This window comes from Suricata suricatta, chromosome 10 (genome assembly GCF_006229205.1).
Source record: "Suricata suricatta isolate VVHF042 chromosome 10, meerkat_22Aug2017_6uvM2_HiC, whole genome shotgun sequence".
Taxonomy (NCBI): domain Eukaryota; kingdom Metazoa; phylum Chordata; class Mammalia; order Carnivora; family Herpestidae; genus Suricata; species Suricata suricatta.
Genome location: NC_043709.1, coordinates 132,344,440 through 132,370,068, shown reverse-complemented (window position 1 = coordinate 132,370,068; position 25,629 = coordinate 132,344,440). Strand labels below are relative to the sequence as shown.

The 25,629-nt window shown below is 50.0% G+C and overlaps 1 protein-coding gene across 1 annotated transcript; it reads left to right on the top strand.

The window, feature by feature from the left end:
* The first annotated feature begins 94 nt into the window (after positions 1 to 94).
* RBM17 (RNA binding motif protein 17) lies at positions 95 to 25,336 on the top strand. The gene is made up of 12 exons (XM_029953570.1): positions 95 to 777; positions 5,781 to 5,918; positions 10,589 to 10,705; positions 13,572 to 13,738; positions 15,498 to 15,595; positions 18,189 to 18,245; positions 19,437 to 19,578; positions 21,443 to 21,594; positions 22,611 to 22,684; positions 23,449 to 23,547; positions 24,593 to 24,665; positions 24,794 to 25,336. The coding sequence occupies exons 2-12, from the start codon at positions 5,796 to 5,798 to the stop codon at positions 24,895 to 24,897; spliced, it is 1,206 nt and encodes a 401-aa protein (XP_029809430.1). The 5' UTR covers positions 95 to 777; positions 5,781 to 5,795; the 3' UTR covers positions 24,898 to 25,336.
* The last annotated feature ends 293 nt before the right edge of the window (positions 25,337 to 25,629 follow it).

Below are 25,629 nucleotides of genomic sequence, written 5' to 3'. Positions count from 1 at the left end.
CCCTTTCCCGTCCGTGCCCTTCCGTCCCTGGGACGCGCGGACGCTCTGGGGTTTACCCGTGTTTTGGAAAAGTTGCTCGGTCCCTAGGCCCCGGTAGCCAGGCTTGTGTCCCCGGTGGCCCAGCGCACTTGGACCTCTCTAGGGCCTCGGGCAGCGGAGAGGAGGGATTCCGGGGAGCTCCGGAGGCGGACGCTTCCCGAAGGCCGAGGTGTCCCGAGCCAGCTGACGGAAGACCCGACTCCGGCGTTACCTCGCTCCCCGGGCTTTAAAAGCGGGGTTTAGCTCGGATGTGCGGTCACCCGGCGTTTTCTCTGAGCGTTTCCCCGTGCCCCGACCGCGTGTCCTGAACAGCAGGTGCAAGATAAATGAGCCTCGGTCCCTACTCTCGGGGAGTTTGGTCTCTAGGGGAACGAGCCTCAAAACCGAAGCCTGGCTTGGTCCAGAGGACCGGAGTGGGGACAAATGGGAGCAACGCTTATAACGGAGCCCCGAGGGTGTTTGTTCGATGTGCAAGATGGGGGAAGGGTTCCCTGCAGAGGAAGTAAGTGTGCACGGCTGCAGCACCGTAGTGCGTGCCGGAAGCTGCAGGTAAAGTCGGGAGAGAGTTTGGAGGAGTGGGCCGTCCGGTGAGATCCGGAACGTTCTCTGAGAAGTCAGTAAAGGAGAGACGTTGAAGGTACTTCTTGGTAGAGCCAAGCAAATGGACGGAAGATAGAATGTTCTGGAAAAGGGCGAAATTGTGCACGTACTCCGAGGAGCACTGTCTCCTGGCAACAGGTAGAGTTTATAGAGTGTGACTCAATTTCCACATTTCCAGGTCATGAAGATCACAGCTGTTTCGACTATAATAATGGGGCGATCTCGGGAGTAGGGGGCAGTGAGTAACTTAAGCAGAGGGTGTGTTGTAGAATCTTATTAGGGAATGTGCCGCATGGCCGTGCGGCCTAGAGCTGGTGGGCTGTGAGTACATGAGACCATAAGGAGGTGTAACAGGGGAGTTAATAGTGAAAGGCTCTGCTGAGTGCGGGGTTGACACCGAAGCCAACCTCGGTGCGAATTAGGAGTTTGGGGAGAATCGTTACTGTGTTCCCAAATGGAACTGCAAAAAGTGGGTTTGTTTCTACCGGGTTTGTTTAAATTGCCCTCAGGGCACAGGTGATGGGGGGTCGACATCCCGCGAGTCTTCTGTAGTGTGGAGGGCTGTTTTGTTCAAAGACTCTCAGGGCCTTGCTGCAGCCCACCCCTGCCTAGGGCCAGAGGTGACCAGGGGGCTGCCAAAGGGGTTTTCGTCGTCTTAAAAAGTCACTGTTAATTTTATACGAGGCAGATGCCCTTTGTTACCTATTTCCTGTACTTTGGGTGGACGCAACGCGCCCTGCCCCTCCTGTGTTTCCATCTTCCCCCCTTCTGCCTGCGTACCCTTCCTGTGGGCTCGGGCTTTGCTGTGTGATTCTTGAGGATCTATTTAGCGAGAAAATAGTCTCTTATCTTGCTGCTTGTTTAAGCGCTCAGAACTCAGACCTTGACTCAGTTGTGTGGTGGTAGTTCTTCTCCCACTGTGACAGCTCACAGTTCAAAACGCACCACGCTTGGGGTCAGGTGCGGCTCACCGTGAGGTGTGTCCTTCCGAGGCGGGTCTGCAGGCCTTGTTTCCGCCTGTGATTTCCCATCCACGCGCTTCCTACGTGTGGAGGACACTTAGGAAGCGCTTACAGTGTTCAAAGCGTGGTGCTAAGCTGGAGGCACGGAGACGAAGACGAAAACAGATCTTCCACCTTTAGGGGCTCCTGGCGGCGGCATGACGCGTCCCCGCGTGTGTCCGGGAGACACGGTGTGGGGGTGGTAGTCACTGGAGGCTTCTGAGATGCACTGGAGCGGGGGTGGGGGTGGGGCTGCTTCCAGAGGCGGCCTCCTATGTTCTTCTACTGGTTGTCCTTGTAAAGTGGGCTCTGCCAGCGTCGCTGGGGCTGTGACAAGTCTGGAGAGCCGGGTTCGCGCACTGTCTTCTCAAGGAAGAGAACGGAGCACGTACGAGCCGTGTGTTGATCGGAGTGTGGAGTCCCGGAAAGACGAAGTAGGTACTTGGGAGAAGTTCTCAAAGTGACGTGTTTGTGCTTACGGCACAGCCGAGCGATAGACCCCGGCGGCTTGTGCTGCGTGATGGGGCCTCCGGCCGTGGCCGCGGAGCATCTCCGCCGTGTCACGCTCCTGCCCCGGCGCCCTCTGCAGCGACTGCGGGGGATGACGAGGGACCGGCGGGGTCACTGTAGGGGCGGTGCCCACGGCCGGCACTCGGGGGCCGGGAATAGGTGCAGTGAACCTCGCAAATCACGTGTCTGAAAGGGGAGTAGGGAGTAAGGGGAACGGGGTGAGGGTCCTGGGCTGGGGACACCGCTTGGGTGGGATGGGCCTTCGGGGTTGCGTGTGGTTTCTCCTCCAGATTCTGACTCGTTCTGCGTGGTTGGTTCGCTGGTGCTTGTAGCGTCACAGTAGTGACCAGCGGGCCGTGCGTGCGTGGGTGGATGCCGAGCGGGCAGGTGCTGTGATGGGCCGGGTCCGTGAACTTGAAGTGCGGTCCGAGTGAGGCGAGCGGAGGAGGCCCTCCGGGTGTGACCAGCCCCTTACAGAAGACGGGCAGGTGCTGCCCAGACGACCTCCGTTTCCAGTGTTTCAAGTGTGTTTTGAGAACAGATACAAGTTTAAATGTGGCTTTCGAAGCTTGCAGAGTGAGGCAAATCACACGGAATGGTCCGCAGGCCACCCTCAGTTCCCACGTGGGATCGAGGAAGCAGGTCCCCGTGGGGCCTCTAATTCAGCAGTGAAGTCTGTTAAATGCTGGATTCTTAGATGGAAGCGCTCTGCTAGAGAGAGATCCTCTCTGCTGTTTGTTTTTTAACCCCCAAATTTGGGAACCATTTCTATTAAAAGTTTACTCTTCCCAGTAGGGAGATGACCTAGAGCTAATTAGCCGGCAGCCTGTCACCTCCCCCCACCTCCCCAGGGCTGCTCCTCCCTGCCCTTACCTAGACTTTCGTTTTGTGTTGGTAATGGTGGTAAATGTATGGATCGCGGAGCTTGGGGATTTAACCAGTTTACGCACCCCACTTCGTGCACGTCCCAGCTCCAGAACCTCTTCCCTGCCTTTCACTTTCTGGTGGGACCTGTCGGCCTTGTGCAGTTTCACTGTTGATGCGTGGGGCTAAGCGGACTTAATTATTGACATCTCAGCAAGTGTTTGTTAAATTCCTACCCTGTGCCAGAAATTGGAGATACAAAAACAGATAAACTAATCTTCTCCCTTCATGGTTCAGTGGGCATGTACCTAACCTGTGCCCCTTGGCACAAATATATTCGTAAATTCTATTTTTGATGAGGTTCTCAAGTTTCTTAGGAGGAGGTGCTGGGAGACGTAGAGTTGGGGTGCAAGCTAATTTTGATTTATCTTTGTTTACAATTCCTTAGAAAGCTCCATTGTTTATATTTGTTTCCCAGAACGTGTTAGCCTTCCCTTGCCTTTATGAGAATACAGAAACGTAAAACAAATGAACCCAGGGTGTAACTAGGCTTTGGTTTGGATGCTGGTTGAATGAAGAAGCCCAAACAGGTGAGAGGGGCCTGGTCTTCCAAGTAGTGTGAGGACCCGGGACTAAGCTGGACTTCCAGCACTGCTTTTCTTTGCTGTTGCTCTGAGTTTGTCAGATTCGATATGAAGTTTAAGGGGGATTTGGATAAGGACGATTAGCTTCCAAGATGCGAAGCCTTGAGGACAGTGCGTGAAGGCCTCTGAGGCTCTTGGGTCCCTGGGCGTTCCTTCTGGGCCATGGTCATTGGCCAGGGATTTCTGACAAGATGGGCCAGGAGGGGGTTGCACGTGCAGTATTAGCTGTGCACTTGGCCTGACTTCTGTTCAGCCCTGGCTCAGGCGTGATCGTAGTCTGGGGTGCAGTGACCTCGACGCACTCTGTCTGGGTTTCCGTGGCGTTTCGGAGAGTGTGGACTAAGCGGCTGCTGAAGTGGACGCTGGGGGTTTCCTTGCTTCTTTCTCGCCTCAGTGACTCAAGCTCAGTGTGACACTGGGTTGCCAAGCTCCCAAGTAAAACGTTCACTTTGTCGGGCACTGCAGGCAGTGGGCATTCACTACCCTGTCGGTTATGCTGTCTAGGAAATTCTTTGTTCGCACCGTCAGCCGAGCCCGTGAGTTGTCACGGAGGCCTTACGGGGAGAACATGCTAGCATTCCTCCAGGTTTAGGTGATTTAGTAACAGAGCCGGCCGCGGGTACCCTGAGCTGTGCTTTTATTCCCCCTGCTTCTGTTCTACCTTGGGGGCCTTTCATTTAGAAATCAAACCCGAGGGCTATTAGGGAATCTGCGGGCTCCGAGGAAAGACGAGAAGAAACTAAGAAGCAGCAATTGTTAAATGGGCAATGACTTCCAGGCCCAGCGCAGCTCTGCCTGGTGCCGGGTCACCCTGCTGGGGGAGTCACGGCGGTCCCCGCCCAGGGGAACCGAGGTCAGCCAGCCTCTGGCCGTTGCAGGGTCTTAGAAGGGAGGAGAAGTGAGCATAGACCAGAGAGAAACTTTTGCCCTGAGTCAGACATTGTTGCCGGGGGGAGGGGGGGGGGATTAAATATTTTCCTTGTCTGTGTTTGCGTTACTTTCTCTTCCTGAGAGACACAGGCGAAACAGGATTTGTTTAACACGGTTTCTATGGCAAAATGCTGTCTGGACCTGGCAACTGACAGATTTTTGGAATGTGCCCATGAGTCAGAAAATACCTACGCTGTTTATTTGCAATTTTGGGATTTCACTTTTTTTTTTTTTCTCCCTTTGCGAGAAAGAGATTGAATTCTTATTTTGAGAAGTGGATTGAGTTGTGGTTTCACCCAGAATGTTGGGGTTATATTTAAATTTAAAGGTGGCCATAGGGATTTAGTGGCAAGAGCCGTGGTGTTCATATTACTGGGTTTGGAGTGGATCTTCCCGGCTTGCCCTTGGGCAGACTTATCTCCCTAAGTCCCAGGTCTGTGCCAGGTGAGGCTTCAACAGCAGATACCGCGCCCTGGCCTTGAATAGCCTTACGAAGCGTGAAATGGTGCTTGTTTTTGTTGTTATCTTGTATTCCTCCATTCTGCAAGAATATTATGTATTGACCATTTACGTGTGCATTATCGATTATGCGATCAGTGTTATTAGAGATCACAAATTTCTACTTGGTAGAATGGTATGATCTAACTCAACTCCCTTCAACATTGAGTCATAGTTATGAAACTACAGCATCCGTGAGATCATTTCTGTTCTATTTCTTTCTTATTTCTAGGCATATGTCTAGATTTCTTCTCTATAAAAGGTAGCTAACAGTGCTAAGTCAACTTGGTAATGTGCTGTTATAAACTTTTACTTTCTGCTGTTGAGACCAGGAATTTTAAAAAATTGGATAGATATAATTGACAATATGTAATTACAACTAATACTTATTAAATGCAATAGAACAGAATGATTTCACTCAAGAATTACTTGCCCACATGGTCTTACAAGGAGGAAAACTACCTCTACAAGTTTACTTGTAAAATAGCGTGTGGGTATTGCTTTGTCTATCAGGACACTGATCCATGGCAGTCGGCCATCATGGCTTCTGTTGCTAGAGGTTCCTGGACTAGATCATCTCTTCGAATACCTTTTACTTCTAAGATTCTGTGATACTGAGTTATTTTAACGTGAGAAGATGTGAGATCTTTACTCTATTTTGCATTCTTTAAACCCCATGCCCCTTGCCTTTCAGCATTAAACTGGAAAGATGTCCCTGTATGATGACCTGGGAGTAGAGACCAGTGACTCAAAAACAGAAGGCTGGTCCAAAAACTTCAAACTCCTGCAGTCTCAGCTTCAGGTGAAGAAGGCGGCCCTCACACAAGCCAAGGTGAGACGAGCCCGGGGTGAGGGCACAAGCGGGCCTGGCGGGGTCCTCCTTGGGGTTAAGGTCGTTTGGTTTTAGCCTGCTCTTCTACCTTTCTGTCAGATTTGTACGGGGAGAGGCCCTGGCTGGAGAGAGAGAAGGAGTTCAGGGTCATTGTGCTTCCCCTGAGCCGCAGGAAATTGGAATGAAGAAAAGCAAGACCCTCCGTCTCCAGCAGGGACACTGGTTTTCAGACCTCAGTGTGTCTAAGATGGGCTGAGAATTGGGTTAAAATGTGTTCCTGGGCTGGGGCCTGGGCGTCTGCACTTCCAGGTGGCACTGCTGGCTGTCGTGGGTGGTTTGGAAGCAGCTCGTAGAGGACGAGGCGCTGCAGGAACTAACCCTCTGTGTGCGTCAGCGAGGGCTCGCGGTGGTTCTGGGCGCTCGGCTGCTTCCACGTCCTGTGCACGGGGCGCTGGCCGCATCTGGGAGACTGAACAACGCGTAAGACGCCGAGACCATACTTGTCCCTGGACATTCGACCTGAAATGTTACTTAGGAGTGAGAATGGTATAATGGTTTGCTCATCGTTGTAGGGGGCCTTACGTTGTAGAGTGTATCCCCCAGTGAAAGTTCTGTCCCCAAAACGGGGCGAATTTTGTCCTAATGGGCAAAAATTTTCCTCTTTTTATGTGCAGAGCACAGAAAACACATAAAGTTCAGAAACATGTAATATAGGGGCGCCTGGGTGGCTCAGTCGGTTAAGTATCCAGCTTCGGCTCAGGTCATGATCTCATGGTTAGTGGGTTCGAGTCCCGTGTCGGGCTCTGTGCTGACAGCTTGCTAAGAGCCTGGAGCCTGCTTCAGATTCTGTGTCTCCCTCTCTCTCTGCCCCTCCCCTGCTTGTACTGCCTCTGTCTCTCCAAGATAAATAAAAGCCATAAAAAAAGTTAAAAAACATGTAATATATCTGTGGGGTGAAAATTGTGTGGGCGGGAAAAAATATATTAAAAGGTTCTTTGAGGGGGAAGCTGTAATGAAAAAAGAAGAAAACCTGCCTTAGAGATATATTGAAATATTAACTGATAAAATGTGCTGTGAATTTATGGGATTTGCTTTAAAATGATCCATTGTGGGGAAGTGGAGGTAGGAGCTCCCACGAAACAGAATCGCCCACAACCTCAGAGCCGTTAGAGCTTGTCTTAGAGATTTAGGGATTCTCATCTCTTTGTTCTCTTTCATTTTGTGTTTGAATTTTACATAGTAAACATTTTTTCTTTTACTGCCTATTCAATAGGTAGTCCTATTGAAGTGCTCACATTTGCTCTCTCTGCATTATAAAAGGTTTTAGGATTAGGGTACCCACAGGTAAAGCAACATTGTCCGAAAATTTTAATTTGTTTTGTCAGTTCTGTTAATCAGGGTTTTTGTCTTTTTCAAATTCATCATGACCAGATTTAAATTTTTATGCCAGTTTTTTTTTTTTAATGTTTATTTTTGAGAGAGGTGTAACCTGAGCAGGGGAGGAGCAGAGTGAGAGGGAGACACAGAATTGGAAGCAGGCTCCAGGCTCGGAGCTGTCAGCGCAGAGCCCCACGCAGGGCTCGAACCCACAGCTGTGAGATCACATGACCTGAGCCGTAGTCGGGATGCTCAACCGACTGAGCCCCCCAGCACCCCTTTATGCCAGTGTTTTTAAAGAGACAGAATTTTGTTTTTTAAAACAAGCTTTCATCTCGCATGAAAGGAAAATCAGCAAAACAAGTTTTAATTTTTGAAAATTGGTTAATTCTTTTAAATCTTTTTGAGTTTCATGTAACTTTTGCTTTGCGCACCAGGTCTGGAGATAAGATCTTCTATTCCAGTGCGGATCTGTTTCCTGCACTGTTCTCCAGGGCTGGTGGTCCCTTTTGTAAAATGGCTGTGGTTCTATGGAGCTGTCCCCTGCTCAGTAACAGAAATCCAGTTAGACTTTAAGTGGACATAATTAGCGGACAGTTTTAGGTTAATGAAAGATAGCAAAATAGAAGAGCAGACGTCAAAACGTACTAGATATACACTGACTAAAAAGGGGGCTCCTTCCTTAGTTCCCAGTGTAAATATTGTCAGCTTTGTGGATTACTTTCAGCCAAGTTTCAAAAATCCTAGCTAATTTCTTTCTTCCTGCCCTGTGTCCTCGGGGTCACTTTTTCTGTCCAGTCTGTGCATGTTTATAAACTATAGGTTAAAAACTGGCTTATATAAAATAGGATTGGGAAAATAGATCCTTTAAAAAAATATGTTAAGTTAAATGAAATCCATTCATCACGTACTGATTTTTCTGTACCCTTACTTTACTTACGTGAAAAGTAAAGCGTGAGATGCTGATGAGTGAGGAATTCTGGTTTTTTATTTTGAAGTCTAGACTCTTGGATATTCTCTTTAGGATCTGCTTTAGTTTATTTAATTTATGCTTATCAGGTTTTCACTTCCCCAATAGAATAATTTGAGCTACTAGCAAATCTCCTGAGATTTTGAAAAGATTTTTAAATGATAGTTCAAAATAGAAAGTAGCCTGTGAAACCATTTCTGCTCACTTTCTAATGTCTTTTGAGATTGCTATGTAAAGTTAGTTGTTTGTTTTTCACTTCTCTTAGCTCTAATTAACTAATTAATTACTCAGCACTGGGTTGGCCTAACTGAATGTTTAAGGGTATTTGGCAGAGAAAATTTTACCTACAACTGAAAGATGGAGCTGTGCTTTCCTCTGTCTCCACTTAAAAATATACACTGGGCCGCCCGGGGGGCTCAGTAAGGTCGGCGTCTGACTTCGGCTCAGGTCATGATCTCACAGTTCGTGGGTTCAAGCCCGGCGTCGGGCTCTGTGCTGGCAGCTCAGAGCCTGGAGCCTGCTTTGGTTCTGTTGTCCCTCTCTCTCTGCTCCTCCCCTGCTCGTGATCTGTCTCTGTCTCTCCAAAATAAATAAATGTTAAAAAAAAAATTTTTTTAATCTACACTGAGTAGAAACAGTTAATAATGGAAAGAGAGCGGCTTCTGATCACCTCCCCCGTTGCCCTTTAAACTTTGATACTCACCTGGTGGAGTGTGTGCCTAGTGATTACATCAAATTTGTTTGCTTAAAATGATAAGCAGTGTTAAATTCAAGAGAAATGGTGGTTTGTTTTGAGCCTTTTGTGGTAATAACAGTGAAAACATGTAACACTTTTCAATTGCAAAGGGGGAATTAAGCCTTTGTGACCGCAGGATCAGAGGGTCCCCGCCATGCCATCTGGCGTTGGCACCACTACCAGCCTGCAGGCCGGTGGCAGGGGAGGCGCACCTCATCAGCCGTGAAGTGTTCGTTCTCAGGAGCCACAGGGCAGCGAGGAATGAGGGAACTAGAGCACCAGGAAGGTCTCAGACGGTCCAGAATGTGCAGCCGTTTACAGGTGTCGGGCAAAGGGGAGGAGACAGAGGCCCCGCTGCTTGTAACGAGGACATAGCAGGGAGCAGAGCCTGCTCTCCACGGAGAGGTGGACGTCAGATGGCTTGTGGACAAACGTCGGTCTGATCCTCGCTCAGAATAATATCAGCTGTTTGTTTATTAGAGAGCAGGACAGAGGGACAGAGGAGAGACAGCATGTGAGTCGGGGAGAGAGATGGAGGGAGAGAGAACCTTACGCAGGCTCCATGCTCAGCTCAGAGCCCTCCTCAGGCTCCATCTTACGACCTGGGGATCATGAGCTGAAATGAAATCAAGAGTCAGATGTTTGGGTCACCTGGGTGGCTCAGCTGGTTTAGTGTCTGACTTTGGCTCGGGTCATGATCTCACGGTCTGTGAGTTTGAGCCCTGCTTCAGGCTCTGCTGTCGGCACAGAGCCTGCTTCAGATCCTCTGTGCCCCTTTCCTGCTCTCGTTCTCTCAAAAATAAATCTTAAAAAAAAAAAAAGAGTTGGATGCGCCATTGACTAAGCTGCCCAGGCGCCCCTAAAATCAGCTAAGAGTCATTGTAGGAGCCAGCTTGGAAAATCTGAATTGAGTTGGCTAGGACATGGTATGAGGGATTGTTGATGTTTAGGTGTGGTAATAGTGCGGTGCTCACCATGTAAGAGCATCTGTGATTTTAGGAGAGCGGAAGAGGGGGGGAAGTGTGGGGCTCCACTTCCCTTCCCGGGGTCCGGCCCAGAAGACAGAGAATACGGTAACACAGTAATGGGGGACGGGACACGAGTGAGGACTGTTCTCTTTCAAAATTCTCTTCCTGTGGATTTATATTAAAAGAAGCAGGATTTTAGATTCTACTAGGAGAGAAAAGCCCCTAAACCACAGTCCCTTTTGCTCAGAATCCAAAAGCATACCTTTTCCTTGTGAGAGAGTCACACTCGTCCAAGTGTGATGTGCGCTTTTAGGTTTGCCCTCCTGTGGCCAGAGGGAGAGTCGGTGTAGAGCTTTTCTCCTGTATCATTTGACATGCAAATGTAGATAAGAGACCAAGCTTCCTGTAACCCTTTTATAAAAATAGAGGGGATTTGTGTTGTTATAAGAAAGACCACAAGAAGTTTGTGGTAATAATCATGAGTTAGAAGGCTGTTGTTTTAAGGGTGTTGTTCTCATATCTGAAAGGTTTGTTCCAGAGACCGAACAGCTTTGTTATAAATAGTATGGAGTTTAATCTGAAGCCTCAGTGCACCTGTTTTGTTTCTCGATGATTTTAGAGCCAGAGAACAAAGCAGAGTACGGTCCTCGCCCCCGTGATCGACCTGAAGCGAGGCGGCTCCTCTGACGACCGGCAGATCGCGGACACCCCCCCGCACGTGGCGGCCGGCCTGAAGGTGAGCCGCCCCCGGCCCCCCGCTCGCGTCCTCGGGGCTCAGGCTCCTCCGGGGCTCCTTGCAGGCTCGCCCGTGTCGTTTTCAGCTGAACTTGAGCATGATCTAAAATGTAATGCATTACAGAAGAATCAGAAACTCGAAATACGCAGGAAGAAAACCAAGTGACTTCAATTCTAGCCTCCAGAAGTTACAAACTTCCTATTTTAGAATATCTCTCCATTCTCTGCCTCCTGACTTGCTTTTCTCATGTTCTATACGGTGACCGTCCATCTGTGCTAGAAAGTGTCGGGCCGCACAGGCATTTCAGTGGCTTCACTGTGTTTCCTCTGGTGGGTGTCCTCTGGCTTATTTAGCTCACTGAGTGCTGGAGTCGTGCGTTTTTCTAACTTCTGCGGTTACAAGGAATGTTGGTGCTTGTTGTCTTAACTGTGGATTAAAATAGAGGAGAGGGTTAAATTCTGCCACCCCAGTGATTTTACATAATCTTAAAAACAAAGAAACAGACACAGTCACCTCTATAATATGGGATGGTGAGGAAGATCTGAAAAAGGATAATTCAGAGTCATAGTTCAGAGTATACAAAATGAAGGGTAAATAAATTCAGTGTAAACTATAGTTAAAATTACACCCACTCTCGGGGCTCCCGGGTGGCTCAGTCAGTTGAGTGTCTGACTCTTGGTTTTAGCTCAGGTCGTGATCATGGTCACAAGATTGAGGCCCCTGCCCGGCTCTGTGCTAAGCTGCAGCCTGCTCCGGACTCTGTCTCCCTCTCCTGCTCCCCCGTTTGTGTGTGTGTGCGTGCTCTCTCCCTCCCTCCCCCCAATATTTATCCTGCCGATGGCAGTCAGGTAATGTGACTGCAGCAGTCTAAACACCATGCACACCAGTTGCTTGGTGAAAAGGGACCAAAAGGTTAATGAACGGAAAATGCTGTTCCTGCTATTTTTTTAGCAAGGTGCCCCGTCCGCCTCCCGCCCCCACTCCCGTTAGAACCCAGATCGAGCTGCGACACCGGGCCAGCCGCCCGCCCCTCTTCTTTAGTTTCAGCCGGAACTCTTCTGGGCGGGAATGTCCCCTAATTTGCTTTTGTCCTGAGGTTTCTTGGCCAGAAGAACTGGTGTTGGTCCTGCGGCTGATAGTCTGTCAGGGAGGAAAGTGTGCCTGGCGGAGAGGTCTCTGGAGATTCCTAGTCACTTAATGTTGTTTTGCTCACAAATTATCCACCTAATTTCTCCTCACTACATCTAACAAAAAGCTCGCTCGTTGTCTCCTGTTACTGTTGAGTCTTCAGCATCACCTACGACGTAGGAGCGTGTCAGTTTTTCCCACCCTCCCCACCATTGACGGATTAGCACTTTAATTGTTTAAAACGGAACAGACTGCTTTATTCTTAGTGTGTTTAGAGAGTGATGCCCAACATAGCAGGGTGTGTATAGAACAGTTACTTGCTTTCAGATTTTGAAATGACAGAGAACTAACCTTGTCGTTGACCGTCTGCCCTGTCCGGAACCACGGTAACGGTGTTCGGTAAATCCAGCGGCTGCTGGATGGCTTCTCTCCAGTCTCAGTAATAACGGAGAGCAAGTCTTGGGCACGTGTCTTTGTGTTTCTAAAATGCCATATATGTGAGTACAAGTATAACTCCCCTTCGTAAACCTTGCCTTAAACAGATTTTTGTGAACTTCCCGGTGATCAGGCCTGGGAGCTGCTTATACCTTTTTTTCTGATTTCTTACATCCGTTGGATCATAAATAACATTTCCTGATTCTTCATTATGAGGAAGCACTAAAATGTTTCTTTAACGACGCAGAACATCAGACTGAAGGGTGTCCTACAGGAATTGTGGGCTTTAGATCCGTTGATACTGCACGGACGCTGTCTGTATCCCATCGGTTTGTGTTCAGATCCAAAATCCGTTCTACAAGCAAGTGTCCGGCCTGTGCCAGTGTGAGGCAGTGGACTTCTGGAAGGAGGCGCACAGTGGCCTCAGAGAGCCCGGTGCTTGCTCAGGGTCCCGGCCCGTCACAGGCAGTAAATGCTGAGAGCCAACAGGACAGTGCAGTGCTCGGGGAGGCGGGGCACTTAAGGGCCCCCCGCCTCAGGCAGGGCCCCAGTTCTGATCACGCGTCCTCAGGCCAGCGCGCTCTGGCTACCTTTCGTTTCTCGGGTTTCTTTAAGGCTGCCTCTTTTCTCTCGAAGAGTAGCCCCCGTTTCTTGCTGTACAGAAGAGAAATGTGAAGTGTTAATTCTCTGAACCTGGTCTTAGTGGACTTGAAAGAACTGACGATGTGCTAGGAGTTCTGTCCACCTGCACGAGACCCAGGTCCCGAAGCGCAGCCCGCCTGGAAGGGGCGTGGGTGCCAGAGGGTTCCAGAGGGTTCCAGAAAGGCCCAGAGGGTGCTTCCTCTTTGTGAAGGCTTCACATCTCATGTGTCCATGGTACAGAGTATAAAGTTGGTGTGTTAAATGACCACAAGAATGATTGTTATCCACAGATTGGTTTTTTTTAAGTTTTCATAGAGACATTTTGAAACAGAAGTATTCGCTGTGTGTTGTAAATAGTCAGATCCAGTGCTTGAAATTGTGGGCAGCAGCAGCTTGTCGAAGATTCCAGGAAAATGTCATAGGTCACTTGTGGAGTGGACAGTAAACCGAGAGGTGAGACTCTCCTGCCGCTGCTCAGCGAGGCCTGCGGCCGCGACACCTCCCACCCCCCGGAGGCCCTGGTGTCCTCAGCCCTGAGACCAGCGAGGCAGAGGGGGTCTGCGGGGCCCCTTCTGGTGCTCACATTCCTTGACCTTCCTTCTGTGTGTGAAATTCTAAAACCCGAGGATGATGCGCGGTCTGCCATTCTTACCTTCCTCAGGACCCCGTTCCCAGTGGATTTTCGGCGGGAGAAGTTCTGATTCCTTTAGCGGATGAATATGATCCCATGTTTCCTAACGACTACGAGAAAGTCGTGAAGCGCCAAAGAGAGGAGCGGCAGAGGCAGCGGGAGCTGGAGAGACAGAAAGAAATAGAAGAGAGAGAAAAGTAAGGCTTCGTTTGGGTTTGAGAGTGTTTTCGTTGGGATATTAATGCATGAAATGCATGAACCGTAGTGCTGGTTTTCCTGGTTGACCTGAGCAGTCCTCAGGAGGAGTCTGTTTTAAGAGTGTGTGCAGGCGCCCCTCGGCAGATGCGGGTCTGCAGGTCAGAGGTGATCGTGGGAGCTCCGTGTCGGGCGGGTCTGTCCCACGGTTTTTCTCACAGCACCTGCGCCCGTGTCTCCGTGTTACTGGTAATGCTCCCAGGTTTTCAGGCTTTTTCGTTACCATATCTGTGATCAGAGATTATGACTCGCTGAAAGCTCAGAGGATGGCTAGCATCTTTTAGCAATAAAGTGTTTTTAATTAAGATGCGCACGTTGGTTTTTTTAGGCATAATGCTGTCGCACGCTAAACAGCCGCAGCGTAGCATGAACATAACTTTTCTGTGCACTTGGAGACCAAAAATGTCATTCGATTCCCTTTGTTGCCATATTCGCTGTATTGTGGTGGTCTAGAGCCAGGCCACCCGCCCCGCGGGTGCCCGAGAAAACTTCCTGTCTACATGCAGAAAACCTAGGTCTACGTTTTGTGGGAGTTGTTAGAAAAGTGACCTAAAAGCCTGATGTTGAATAAAGGATTATTTTTTCTTATGCTATGAGTGTAGTAGGATCTTAACTATCTAAAATATCTATTGAAATATTTGGGGAACGTGGCTGGGCTTGGTAAGTAGATTTTGTGACTCTTGATCTTGAGGTCATGAGTTCAAGCCCCACTTTGGGCAGTAGGGCTTACTTTAAAAAATAAAATGCTTAAAATGTTATTCTTAACTTTAATTTTGAGTCAGGTGGAATTTTGAAAATGCATCTTTTATTTATATTTTTTAAAGGTAAGGGTAGAAAGGATTTTTTGTATTTCTTTGTTTTTTTTAATGTTTGTTTATATTTGAGAGAGAGGGACAGAGTGCAAGCAAGGGAGGGACAGAGAGAGGAGACACAGAATTGGAAGCAGGCTCCAGGCTCTGGGCTGTCAGCGCCGAGCCCGATCTCACAAACCGTGAGGTCGTGACCTGAGCCGAAGTCGGGTGCTTCAGCGACTGAGCCCCCCAGGCGTCCCATTTGTGTTTCTTGTTTTAAAATATTGAATATTAATTATTCCAAAGTTATATATAAAATATTAATTTACTTTTTCACAGTATTTATTGAATCATTTCATGAAGTGAAAGTATGTTCTAGAGAATCAAAATTTTTTAAGTATTACCTATGTTGATAATGCTTTAAAATTGAGAGAGGTAAATATCAAGGAAACTTTTTCCTTCCTACTATTGTATTCATATGCCTGTTAAATTTGTTCAGTTTGTCTTTTGAGTTTTTCCACTTAACTTTTGCTACTTTAGTCTTCAAGGAGTTTTTTGTACATATGCCCCTCCACCCCCCATTAACAGTTCAATGGGAAAGAGGATTGGAGTATTTTCTAGACAAGAGCAAGTCAAGGTGACGTCCATGGGTTCACATCCTAAGTTGGTTTGTCTGGGCGCACGTGGGTGGCTCGGAGCCTTTCTTGATTTCAGCCCAGGTCTTGATCTCACGGTTGGACCGTTGCACGGACATAGTGGAATCTGCTTGGGATTGTCCCTCCCTCTCTTCCTGCCCCTGCCCCGCTTGTGCGTGCATGTGCACACTCCCTCTTAAAATAAATAAGTGTGTTTTTAAGAAATAAAAAATTGGTTTGTTTGTGATGAGCACTTGGTTCCTTTGTTGTCACAGGAGGCGTAAGGACAGACATGAAGCTAGTGGGTTTTCAAGGCGACCGGATCCAGATTCTGATGAAGATGAAGATTATGAGCGAGAGAGGAGGAAAAGAAGTAAGTCATGAATTATAAATGTTGTTTCAAACACAGTGAAGTTCTGCTATTTGATTTTTATATTCAGTTTGAGAGTTAAATTGACATTGATTTGGGCAGTTTTCTCTGGAATCCCAGGAATCGTGTTTGCATCACAGTTTAACCTACATCCTGTTGTCACATGTCCTCCTGTGAGCTTCCCGGTCCCTTTCCGACATTTGTTGACGGGGTGCTCGGGGCAGCTGCCGTGCACGCTCCGTGTCCTTACCTGCAGCACGTCTGCACAGCGCCAGAGTCCAGGCCCTCCTTCGGAACACTCGCCACCAGCAGGAGTGGATTTGAGGAGATCCCTTAGCGTCTCTGGACGTGGTTTCTTTCGGTGGCGCGCGGAGAGCAGGGAGCCGGGACAAGCCAGGGAGTTCCCGGGCCCCTTCCGCCTTGAAGGTCACAGGCGGAGTCGCACTCTGTCGCTGCTGTGCTCTCTGAGCGCTCACTCGATGAGCCCGTCCTTGAGAGGGGGGGCTTCGTCATGTGGTGCTGGCTGCCATTTCCTTGGTTTGGTTGACGGGTTGAGATTTAGTTAGTTATTTTTAAGTGAGAAATTTAAATCTTCTACTTGTCTGCTAGACACCGGGCACTCTCGGAAGCACTTCCGTAGATCATCTGCATCTCACAGCTCGATTTCCCCCTTCTAACGGCGAGGACACTGAGGCCCACAGGCATTCACATAACCCAGGCCCGTCCTCTCTGCCCGAATCCTCCATTATGACACGGTCCCCCTAACGTTCGGCCTGCGGGCCGCTGTCCTGAAGCTGCAGTGTATTTTCACGCGCATGAACTCCGTTTTACGGCCAGCAGTGGGGCAAGCCTGGTCTTCCCCAGTGTACAGCCAAGGCTGCTGCAGAGTTTAATTCAAACTTTAGAATACTAACTGAGTTGGAAAAGAACAAGTTAATTTAGAATTTTAATCTTTCGATGCAGATATGAATTTATAGGATGCTTATTAAACAGTAACAAAAATCCAGGTTCACGGAGAGCAGATTGGGGGGGCACAGTTTGCAAAATGGATGAAAGGGTCGAAAGGTACGGACCTCAGGTGTAACATGAAGAAGTCCCGGGGACGTCATGTGCAGTGTCGCTGCAGGTAATGAAGTCATATTGCATAATGTAGGGTTGCTGAGAGAGTAGATCTTAACAGTGCTCATTACGAGAGAAAGCGTGTGACTGTGCGTGATGGTGGGACGCAGACTCGCTGTGGTGCTCCGTTCACAGTGGCACAGGTGCCAGTCCTCGTGCTGTGCGCCTGAAACAGAGGTGGCCGCGCCCGGCCCGCCGCGCTGGTCCTCCGGCGGGGGTGGCGCCGACGTCTGCGTCCGCCCCGAGTGTCAGGCGTCGGTCACGCATCCCGTACCCATGACCAGACTCACTAGCAAACGTTCGGTTTTCACTACCTTGTTTAGGGTCCGTGTGTAGGTTGAATATTTATTGGTCTCCTCTTCCCAGCTTACACACTGGCCGCCCGCCGGACAAGGAGCTGTGCTTCTATGTTAGGGCGCTATTTTTTGAACATTAGCAAGAGCTGTACAATCCAGTATTAGGAACATGATGGCGTGCTAGCCATTCTTCACGCTGCTGCTGCTGACAGATTGACGTTCACATTTTAACCAGATCAGTAGCGGGTTTCTAGTAGTCACCCTGCATTTTTTATACTGAACTCAGCTCATTTTTTCAGAATCACTCAATACATCACTTAGGGCTTGGTGACAAAAAAAAAAAAAAAAGAGTAATGGGTATTTCGGAAGAAATGGACAGAGTTTAATTCAGGTTCACGTTTCTCCAGGAGTATTTTGTGAGGCCCAGACATGCTATTGGGACGCACATACACTCTCCATAGAGGGATTTCTTTTGTGAAGCGTTACGTGCTGGTGCAGCGTGTTTTGTAGTCTGTTTTTAATTCGCATTTTATTGTTGTGATCATATCATTGGCAATTAATTCGTGATCCATCTCTGAGGGCTTCTGTCGAACGAAACCCTCCTTGTGTCTTCCTTCGTGGTCCCCACTTGGTTGCTAGAGAGCACACAGAGCCCGGGATTGGTCCGTGGTGTCTGCCGCCGTCCAGAACGGCCAGGTGCCCGCATTTCCAAGTAGGGTCTGGCCCCAGTGGTCGGCACCCTGGAGGGCACAGGGCTGTGCTGAGAGGGGGAGCTGCGTGTTCCGCCTCCGCCCGTGAACTCCGCTCCCTCTCTCGTCCCCCAAGGACAAGTAGTGACTCCTCCCTCAGCCGTTTGTTGGCCCTAAATGACCCACGTGCACAGGAATGCTTCGCTGCAGCGGTCTCAGCAGCTGTGTGTCTGGCTTGTGAGTAACTGCTGCTTCTCTGGGCTGTGTCCTTTACCTTAAACTTCGTTTACTAAATGCATTTTAGGGAGGGTTCCTGAATGCCTGCTGTGAAAAAAATGATTTTGTCTGCCTGGGTTTTGCCCATTTAATACATTTTTCTGATCCTAGATTTCCTTCTCCCCTCCCCGCAGAAGGAGCCCAGGACGGCGCCGGGCGTGTCAGGGCCAGGAGTCTGCGCTTCCCTCTTGTAACCTGTGGGTTCATATCTTGCAGGTATGGGCGGAGCGGCCATTGCACCCCCCACTTCCCTCGTAGAGAAGGACAAAGAGTGTACGTATGTTTCTTGCTCTCTTATTCCAACCCCTCGGTCTCGGGCGCGGTCAGGGGAAGGCTTAGCTTCAGTCGGCCGGGCGTCCGGAGTGTCGGGGGACGTGGCCTGAACACCTGTCCTCTGGCCGCTCCGGGAGGCCGCCGTTCTGCTCCGCCGCGGCTCTCATGCTGGGCCCAGGCTTGTGTTCTGTGCAGACAGATGCTTTGCTCTTCCTTTAAGTAATTTGTTTGTTTTCTCTTCACATTTCATAGTTTGGGGTTAGGTTAAAATACATGTAGCTCAGTGTCCTGTTCTCATAGTCTGTGGTTTAGAGGCCGGTAAGTTCGTGACTGTCCACAAGGTGGCAGTGCTTCCTTGGTTAGATTTTTCTGCGATTCCTGTCTGTTTCCTCACATGTTGTGCATATTTACTCAGATTGCCAAAACAGACCCACTTACTATGTCTGCTCCTAGTGCTGTGTTCTAGAATAGTTGGCCTGGGATTGGACTTCGAGATGGCATCTAGATCATGTGCCTGCCTGCTGGGTGGGACCGGCTCTAAACCATCACCAGAAAATGTAATCATCCTGGTGTTTTTAAATACACTATCTGTGTTACCTTTTTAAGGAAGAGAATTCAGAAATCACTGTTGAATACCTTCTCTGTGAAAATACCTGACAAACCAGATGCCCTGTTTGAAGCTGGTCTCCGGGAGGGGGGCCCAAGCATGTAAATTTGTTCGCGCCTCCTTGTTGGCTCTCGTGTAGCTAGGATTGGAAAGTCACTGGTTTGATATGTAGGCCCGAATCTCAAAGACCTTTATTGTTGGCTAGGTTAGGAAGGTAGGAAGGTTAGAGTCTTAGGACAGGTACGCGGAGTGCTCTGGGGCTTAGAAGAAAGTTCAGTGGGGTCCACCTGGAACACGCAGAAACGCTCAAAGCGTCAGACACAAACTGTCATCTAAGAGCACGTTAAAGGCCGGAGAGCGACGCTTCCGTAGGATGTAAAAAAGACACTTGGGGTAAAACCAAGAGGAGCAAAGCTGGAATCAGGAACATCGTGTTCTGCCTCTGATTTCAGAGAGTCATGTTGTGGCTAGAAGACTGATTTGGCCTGTCTTACTCCTTATCGATCGGTAGGTAACGGGTCGATATTAGTATAGTTCATAACTTCTTGGTGTTTCGGTAAACCGGTTTTGTTTTTCTCCGGCAGTACCCCGAGATTTCCCCTACGAAGAGGACTCGAGGCCGCGCTCCCAGGCCTCCAAGGCCGCCATCCCTCCCCCGGTGTACGAGGAACAGGACCGGCCCAGGTCTCCGCCCGGACCCGGCAACTCCTTCCTCGCCAACATGGGGTAAGGCTCCGCGTGAGGACAGGCCCCGGGTGAGGTGTCGGTCCGACCGGGAGGTGCAGCGCTCGCCGGAGGATGCGGGCTCTCGGGTGTGTGGGGAGACGCCTGGTGCCCGTCACCCAGCGTCCTTCTTCGGAGTCTGCACCGAGTCGGGGGGCGTTTCGTGCGGCGCACAGCCCTGCCCGAGCAGGTTTGCAGTGACTGCCGCACTGAACGGCCTAGTCCGTAGGCGGGGGCGCTTTCTGATAGTCGTTTGCATGGATTTCCAGAACGTTTGCGAACAGAGTAGCCCCTGGGAGGCAGAGCCGACTTCCGCCGCATCCACAGGGCGAACGACCGTTCCTGATAAAATGAGCCACTTGCCGGAGGGTCATGGTTCTACACTTGTGGTTTAAAACGCTTGCTCATCCTAACTATAACCAGACGTGTGTTTGCTGGCGTATAAAACTCAGTTTTAAGGTTGACTTGAGGGCTTGTGGGTTTGTTTTTCTAACTCCCACTGGACTTGGCCAGTGTCTTGTTCACCCCGTGTCTCCCCCGTGAGGAGCGGTCCCGTGAGGCAGCTCCCCTCGAAGGCCTCGTTGTGTCCCTTGTCGGGACGCGGCTGCGGGACAGCAGCGGTGACAGGGTGCCCTCACCTGTGCGCATGCGCTCTGGTTCTGCGAGCCCGCGGAGGGGTGACCACCAGGCGGTGCGGGCGCTGCGGGTCACGCCCGACGCGAGGGTTTTCAGTCTCTGACCGTGGGATCCATCCCCTTGACCGGGGCTGTTTCCTGTGCTCTAATCGGTGGCTGGGAAATGACTTGGAGACGAATACAGTTCACAGTGCAGCTCTGGGGTCACGGGGTCACCTCTCAGGGGCTCAGGAAGCGCACCTCCCCTCGTGCGGGAGGGTCTGTCGGGCTGCCCCGGAGCGTGTGCTGGAGGGGGACACACGTGAAGCCGGGTCTTCTGCCAGTGACAGAGGCGGACTTCTTGCCGAATCCCTTCTTGAGCCGGGACGAGGCCTTGTGCCCGGGGAGGGCAGCACGTGGCGCCGCTCAGCAGCCTCCCCGCTCGCCGGGAGCAGCTGCTCCGATGGGATTGTGGGGGGCGCATGTGTGGGTGCTGTAGGTGTGCCCTTACTCGACTCGGTGCTGTGATGCAGCCCCAGGAGCAGTGGTCGCCGGGGGACCTCCTTGAGCCCCCGAGGCACCTCCAAGTGCAGAGTGACCCCTGAGTCCCAGAGCGAGCGAGCGCTGGACCGGGACTGAGAGTCGTAGGCTCCATTTCACTTCCCATTAGCACCGACGGAAGAATTTCCGGACTCGGTGTGTTGCTTCGCTCCTGGTCAGCCTTAAGTTGGTCAGCTAGTCTGCGCCTCGCATCTTTATCTTCCTGTCCGCTGAGTGCATGGTCTCTAAGAGGCCTTTGGTTCATTGGAACTCCTGTGTCATTGGAAACTTCTGTCGACTATTTAGAAAAATGTACGTGGTCCGCTTCATGATGTGAAATTTACCCTTGTGTTTTGACAAGCACACTTGTACCTAAACCAGGGCCGTAAACTGCATGGCCTTGCGGAGCGTGGAGCACAGGAGATAGTGTTTTCTAGCAGGGATGCCGGGAGAACCTCGCCGGAAACGGTGGCTCCCTTGCCTCAGATAATCCCCGGATGTGCAGGACCTCAGCATTCGCTTTCCTGGTTCTTTCAGCCTGAACGGTCCCCGGCTTCCACTGAATGGCCTACCGGTCGTTCAGGTGCCACGTGGAAGCCATGTGGAATGTGCACTTGATCTCTTTTTAGGAGGCGACGGCTGTGATATAAAATCGGTTTGTACTGTAGCCGGTGACCGAGTCCAAGAGATCCTTCTCTTTTCCTCCCTCCCAGTGGCACAGTAGCCCATAAAATCATGCAGAAGTACGGCTTCCGGGAAGGCCAGGGTCTCGGCAAGCACGAGCAAGGGCTGAGCACGGCGCTGTCGGTGGAGAAGACCAGCAAGCGGGGAGGCAAGATCATCGTGGGCGACGCCACGGAGAAAGGTGGGTGTCCTCCGGCTGGGCGCGCGTTCACTGGCCTCCCTGGAAAGGAGACTTTCTGAGTGCGACGCATCCCCGCTGTGTGTCGTGTAAATGGAGACTCTCGGGGCTCATCTTTATTTGCTCAGGACAAAACTAGGCTAGGAAGGTCCTTGGGAGAAAAGGTGACAGAGATTCTGGCAGAAAACAAACTGCACCAAAGAAGTGGTTTCATTCCTGTTCCTGTCAGGCAGAGACCTTGCTAAGTTGGTAAAATCACAGATCCGTCTTTCGGAGCACGAGAGACGGCCACATACGGTATGCCGGTGATCATATCGGGGTGTTTCCGTCCTGAAAGTGTTCTCTGTATTTTTCTTTTCCTGTTCTTTCACTGTAAGTGTGACTTCTAATTTTCTTACAGATGGATTGCTCTGTGAGATTAATGTCATTTCACAGTCTGCTGGTTGATGATGTGTACTCGCTTATTTTCATTTGATTATTATAATCTGTGCTGAGGGCATATTGGAAGGAGCCAAACATGCCCACGTTTTAAATAGAATTCAGCTCATTATGAGTGTCTTAGTCCAGCTCCCTTTCCTAAGAGGGAAGACGGCTTTTGTGGCGGCCCTGTCTCTACGCAGCCTTAGCGAGCGGCCGGCCGGCCAGACTGGCAGTCGCCCTGACCTGGGGGGTGTGGCCAGCTGACAGACCCTGTTCCCCTGGCCCGGGGACCTTGGCTGCACTGCACTGGGAGGGCTGCGGTCCGCTGCTCTGTCCGGTGCCGGCCCTGAGGAGGGAGCGAGGCCGACGTCCAGGTATTAGGGAAGCTGAAGGCTTGTAGGGAGTGCAGTAAAAGCCTCGACCAAAGCCAAGCAGAGATTTTCATCCCAGAGCAGGCTGCGTTTTTGCTCAGAAACTGATGGCACAGATGCTTCTAGATGATTCCGAGGACATACATAGCAGGAAGTACTCACGAAATTAGTCATCGTAACTCGGGCTCCATGCTCTAACACACCTACGTCTTAAATGTTTTGCTACAGATGCGTCCAAGAAGTCGGATTCCAATCCGTTAACTGAAATACTGAAGTGTCCTACCAAAGTGGTCCTCCTGCGGGTAAGGCGCGGGCTGAAGAAGCCTGCCTTCCTCCCTTGGTTTTGTGCGCTGTCCGCCCTGAGCCCGCTCGTGTGTCATGCTCTTTCAGCCCTACTGGTAGGGAGACAGTTAAAGAAAACTGAAAACACTTGTTTTGCAAACAGTCCTTCTGGAGAGAGCCCTCTAAGACCGGTGTGTTAAGACTGCAGCGAGCGATGCTTTAAAATACGTGAAATTGTTAGTTCCACTTAGTCTATTCTGCCTGGTCGGTGCCCCTGTGGCTGAAGCGTGGTGGGTGGGCGGGTGGGTCTTGACGCCTAGTATTTCGCATAAGCTGTCTTTCTCCTATTGTTTTTACAGCACAAATGCATTCATGTACTTCTGTACATTGTTCACACCTGAAAACCTTCCCTTTGCCTCAGGTGGTGGGTAACCCATGTTTAACTTGGGCGTCTGTCCAAGCGGGACATGGTTTTCCAACAGTCAAAAGAGAACATAAGCTCAATTTTTCAGTTAAATGAGTAAATGGAGAGGAAGAGCGTCCGTCTGTACTCTGTTAAGTGCCATGTGCCTGTAGTTTGCTTTAATTCAGTGTGTTAAAAACTATAAATACATATTTTTATTTTTATTTTTTTAAGAAACACCAACTTTTGGGTACTGTAAGGGTGAAAGTTTTCATTGTGTCATTTGGGATTGAGAACATTTGCCATAATGAAAGCAAGTTACTTACTCATCTCCTGTGTTTGTGAATTATACTTAATACTTGACTCTGTTTTTGTTCATAGAACATGGTTGGTGCCGGTGAGGTAGATGAAGACTTGGAGGCTGAAACCAAGGAGGAGTGTGAAAAATATGGCAAAGTTGGAAAATGTGTGATATTTGAAGTAAGACGGTTTTTTGATGTTTGTAACCCAAGTTATAACCGATAGATTATCAGACATTTTCTGCATCTAAATAGAGACCAGACCAGATGTGTGGTGAGAAACGTAACGTGTTGGTTGGTTGCACTTCTGCTTGGCTACAGCCATTTTAACCATAAAGATAAGGGCTGCGAATTTTATGTGATAAAGAAATGTTTCATTTTATGACTGAGGTTTAGTTCGGCGATTATAGGTTGTCATGGGCTCAGCAGTTCAGTTGGTTGGACGTGCCTTTGGTTTCATTCATTTGGCAGGTGTATCTTTAGTGCCTCCCACTTAACATTTGGGAGACAGGAAACATGTTCTGTGCCCGGTGATACGTTCAGTTGAGGAAACAACAAAACAGGCCCGTGTAAAAATAGAGTGCTCAGTTGCTAGGCTCTGGAGTAGTCACTATAAATACAGGAGTCGATAAAGGGATTCGATCACAAAAAATAGAGCAAGCTTTGTGGGCGGTTTCAGATGTGGGCTGTGCCCCAAGTGAGGGAATGGGGTTTGGGTCCCAGGAAAGGGTCGCAGCTTCCGGGAGACTGAGGAGGGCTCCAGAGCCGCCTGGTTGGGGGTGCTGGCGGTTCGTGGGGGCCCCGGCTGGGGCGGCCGTGTCGTGCGGGGTTGTGAGTCCGCCGGAGGACTCTGACCAGTGGCAGGGGCTCTTGGAGCGCCGGGCTGCTCCTCTGGTTCTGCCCTCACTTCTGCCCCTCTTCTGTGTCTCTCGTTCTGTTTGTGGGCTGAGTGATGTTCGCGCAGGCGGCAGCCGGCTCAGGACCTCTCCAGGCCCACGACCGCCTGCGTAGTTAGCTGCACGGCCTCCGCACCGGCCACGGTGCCTCTCGTAAGGAGGCCGCGGACAGCTTTTCGTGGTGAACAATCCGACTTATTGCCTTAGTCTTTGACACCACATGAGGTGGTAATTGCAACACTGAGCTCTGGCAGAGGTCATTCAAGGACGAGAACGGGTATACAGCTGCATCTCTTGATGACCTGACTCGTACTCTCATTTCTCTTCCAGATTCCTGGTGCCCCTGATGATGAAGCAGTACGAATATTTTTAGAATTTGAGAGGGTTGAATCAGCAATTAAAGGTAAGTTGTATAGCCAAATGTAAAGAATAAAAACGATTTGTGATCTTGATCCTTAAAATGAAAACGTGTTCCTCTGCTGTCTCGCAGGATGCCTGTACTAACGGACTGTCTTTCTGTTTGTCTTTTAGCTGTGGTTGATCTGAACGGGAGGTATTTTGGTGGACGGGTGGTAAAAGCATGTTTCTACAATTTGGATAAGTTCAGGGTCTTGGACTTGGCGGAACAAGTTTGATTTTAAGAACTGGAGCACAGTCATCTCCGACGATCCTGGAGTGAGCTGCCAGCCGAGGGGAGAAGACACGGGCGGCCTGGGGGCTGCTGGGGACAGAGACTCTTGGAAGGACTTCTGAGACACATGTTGACTGATCCCTTTTTTATTTTGTGGTTTTTTAATATAGTATAAAAATCCTTTAAAAAAAACCATCTGTGTGCCTCTCTGTTTCTCTTTTTCTTACCACTTCTAAGGGGGTTCCATTGTTCGCTAGGATTCATGGTAATTCACAAGTGCTTCCGTGAAACACCATTTCTTGCACTAAAAATGTCTGGAACGTTCTGGGATATGGGATTGTGTTGTTCTTTTCTTTCTTTTTTTGATTCATTTTAATAAAACCTGCAAGTTACTAAACTGTAGCTTCATAAATCCTATAATAAAGTGTCATCTTGGCAGCGTGCCGAAGGTGAAAACATGTGCTTTCTCTCACAGAGAAGAACTTACTGCTCCAGGCACAGAGGCCCCTGCGACGTGCGCCACGGCCGGAGCATCGCCAGCTGCCGCGACCGCCCGGCCAGACCGTCGGCGGGAAGCTGGACTGTGGGGTCTGCGCGTGTGCGGGGGCAGGTGGGTCCGGAACCCCGGCTCTCGCGGCATCCTCAGAGGCTGCTGTCCAGGCTCCGTGCAGCTGGGACTCCACATGTGGGGTCCAGAATTCACAGGTGTGCGGCAGACTTGGTCCTTAGGGGCCAC

What these genes read in the sequence shown, in the direction of transcription:
- RBM17 (XM_029953570.1), top strand. Translation starts at nt 5,796, where the DNA reads ATGTCCCTGTATGATGACCTGGGAGTAGAGACCAGTGACTCAAAAACA. An exon ending in GCGAGAGAGGAGGAAAAGAA is followed by an intron (nt 15,596 to 18,188) that starts GTAAGTCATGAA and finishes CATATCTTGCAG; the next exon opens with GTATGGGCGGAGCGGCCATT. An exon ending in CCAAAGTGGTCCTCCTGCGG is followed by an intron (nt 22,685 to 23,448) that starts GTAAGGCGCGGG and finishes TTTTGTTCATAG; the next exon opens with AACATGGTTGGTGCCGGTGA.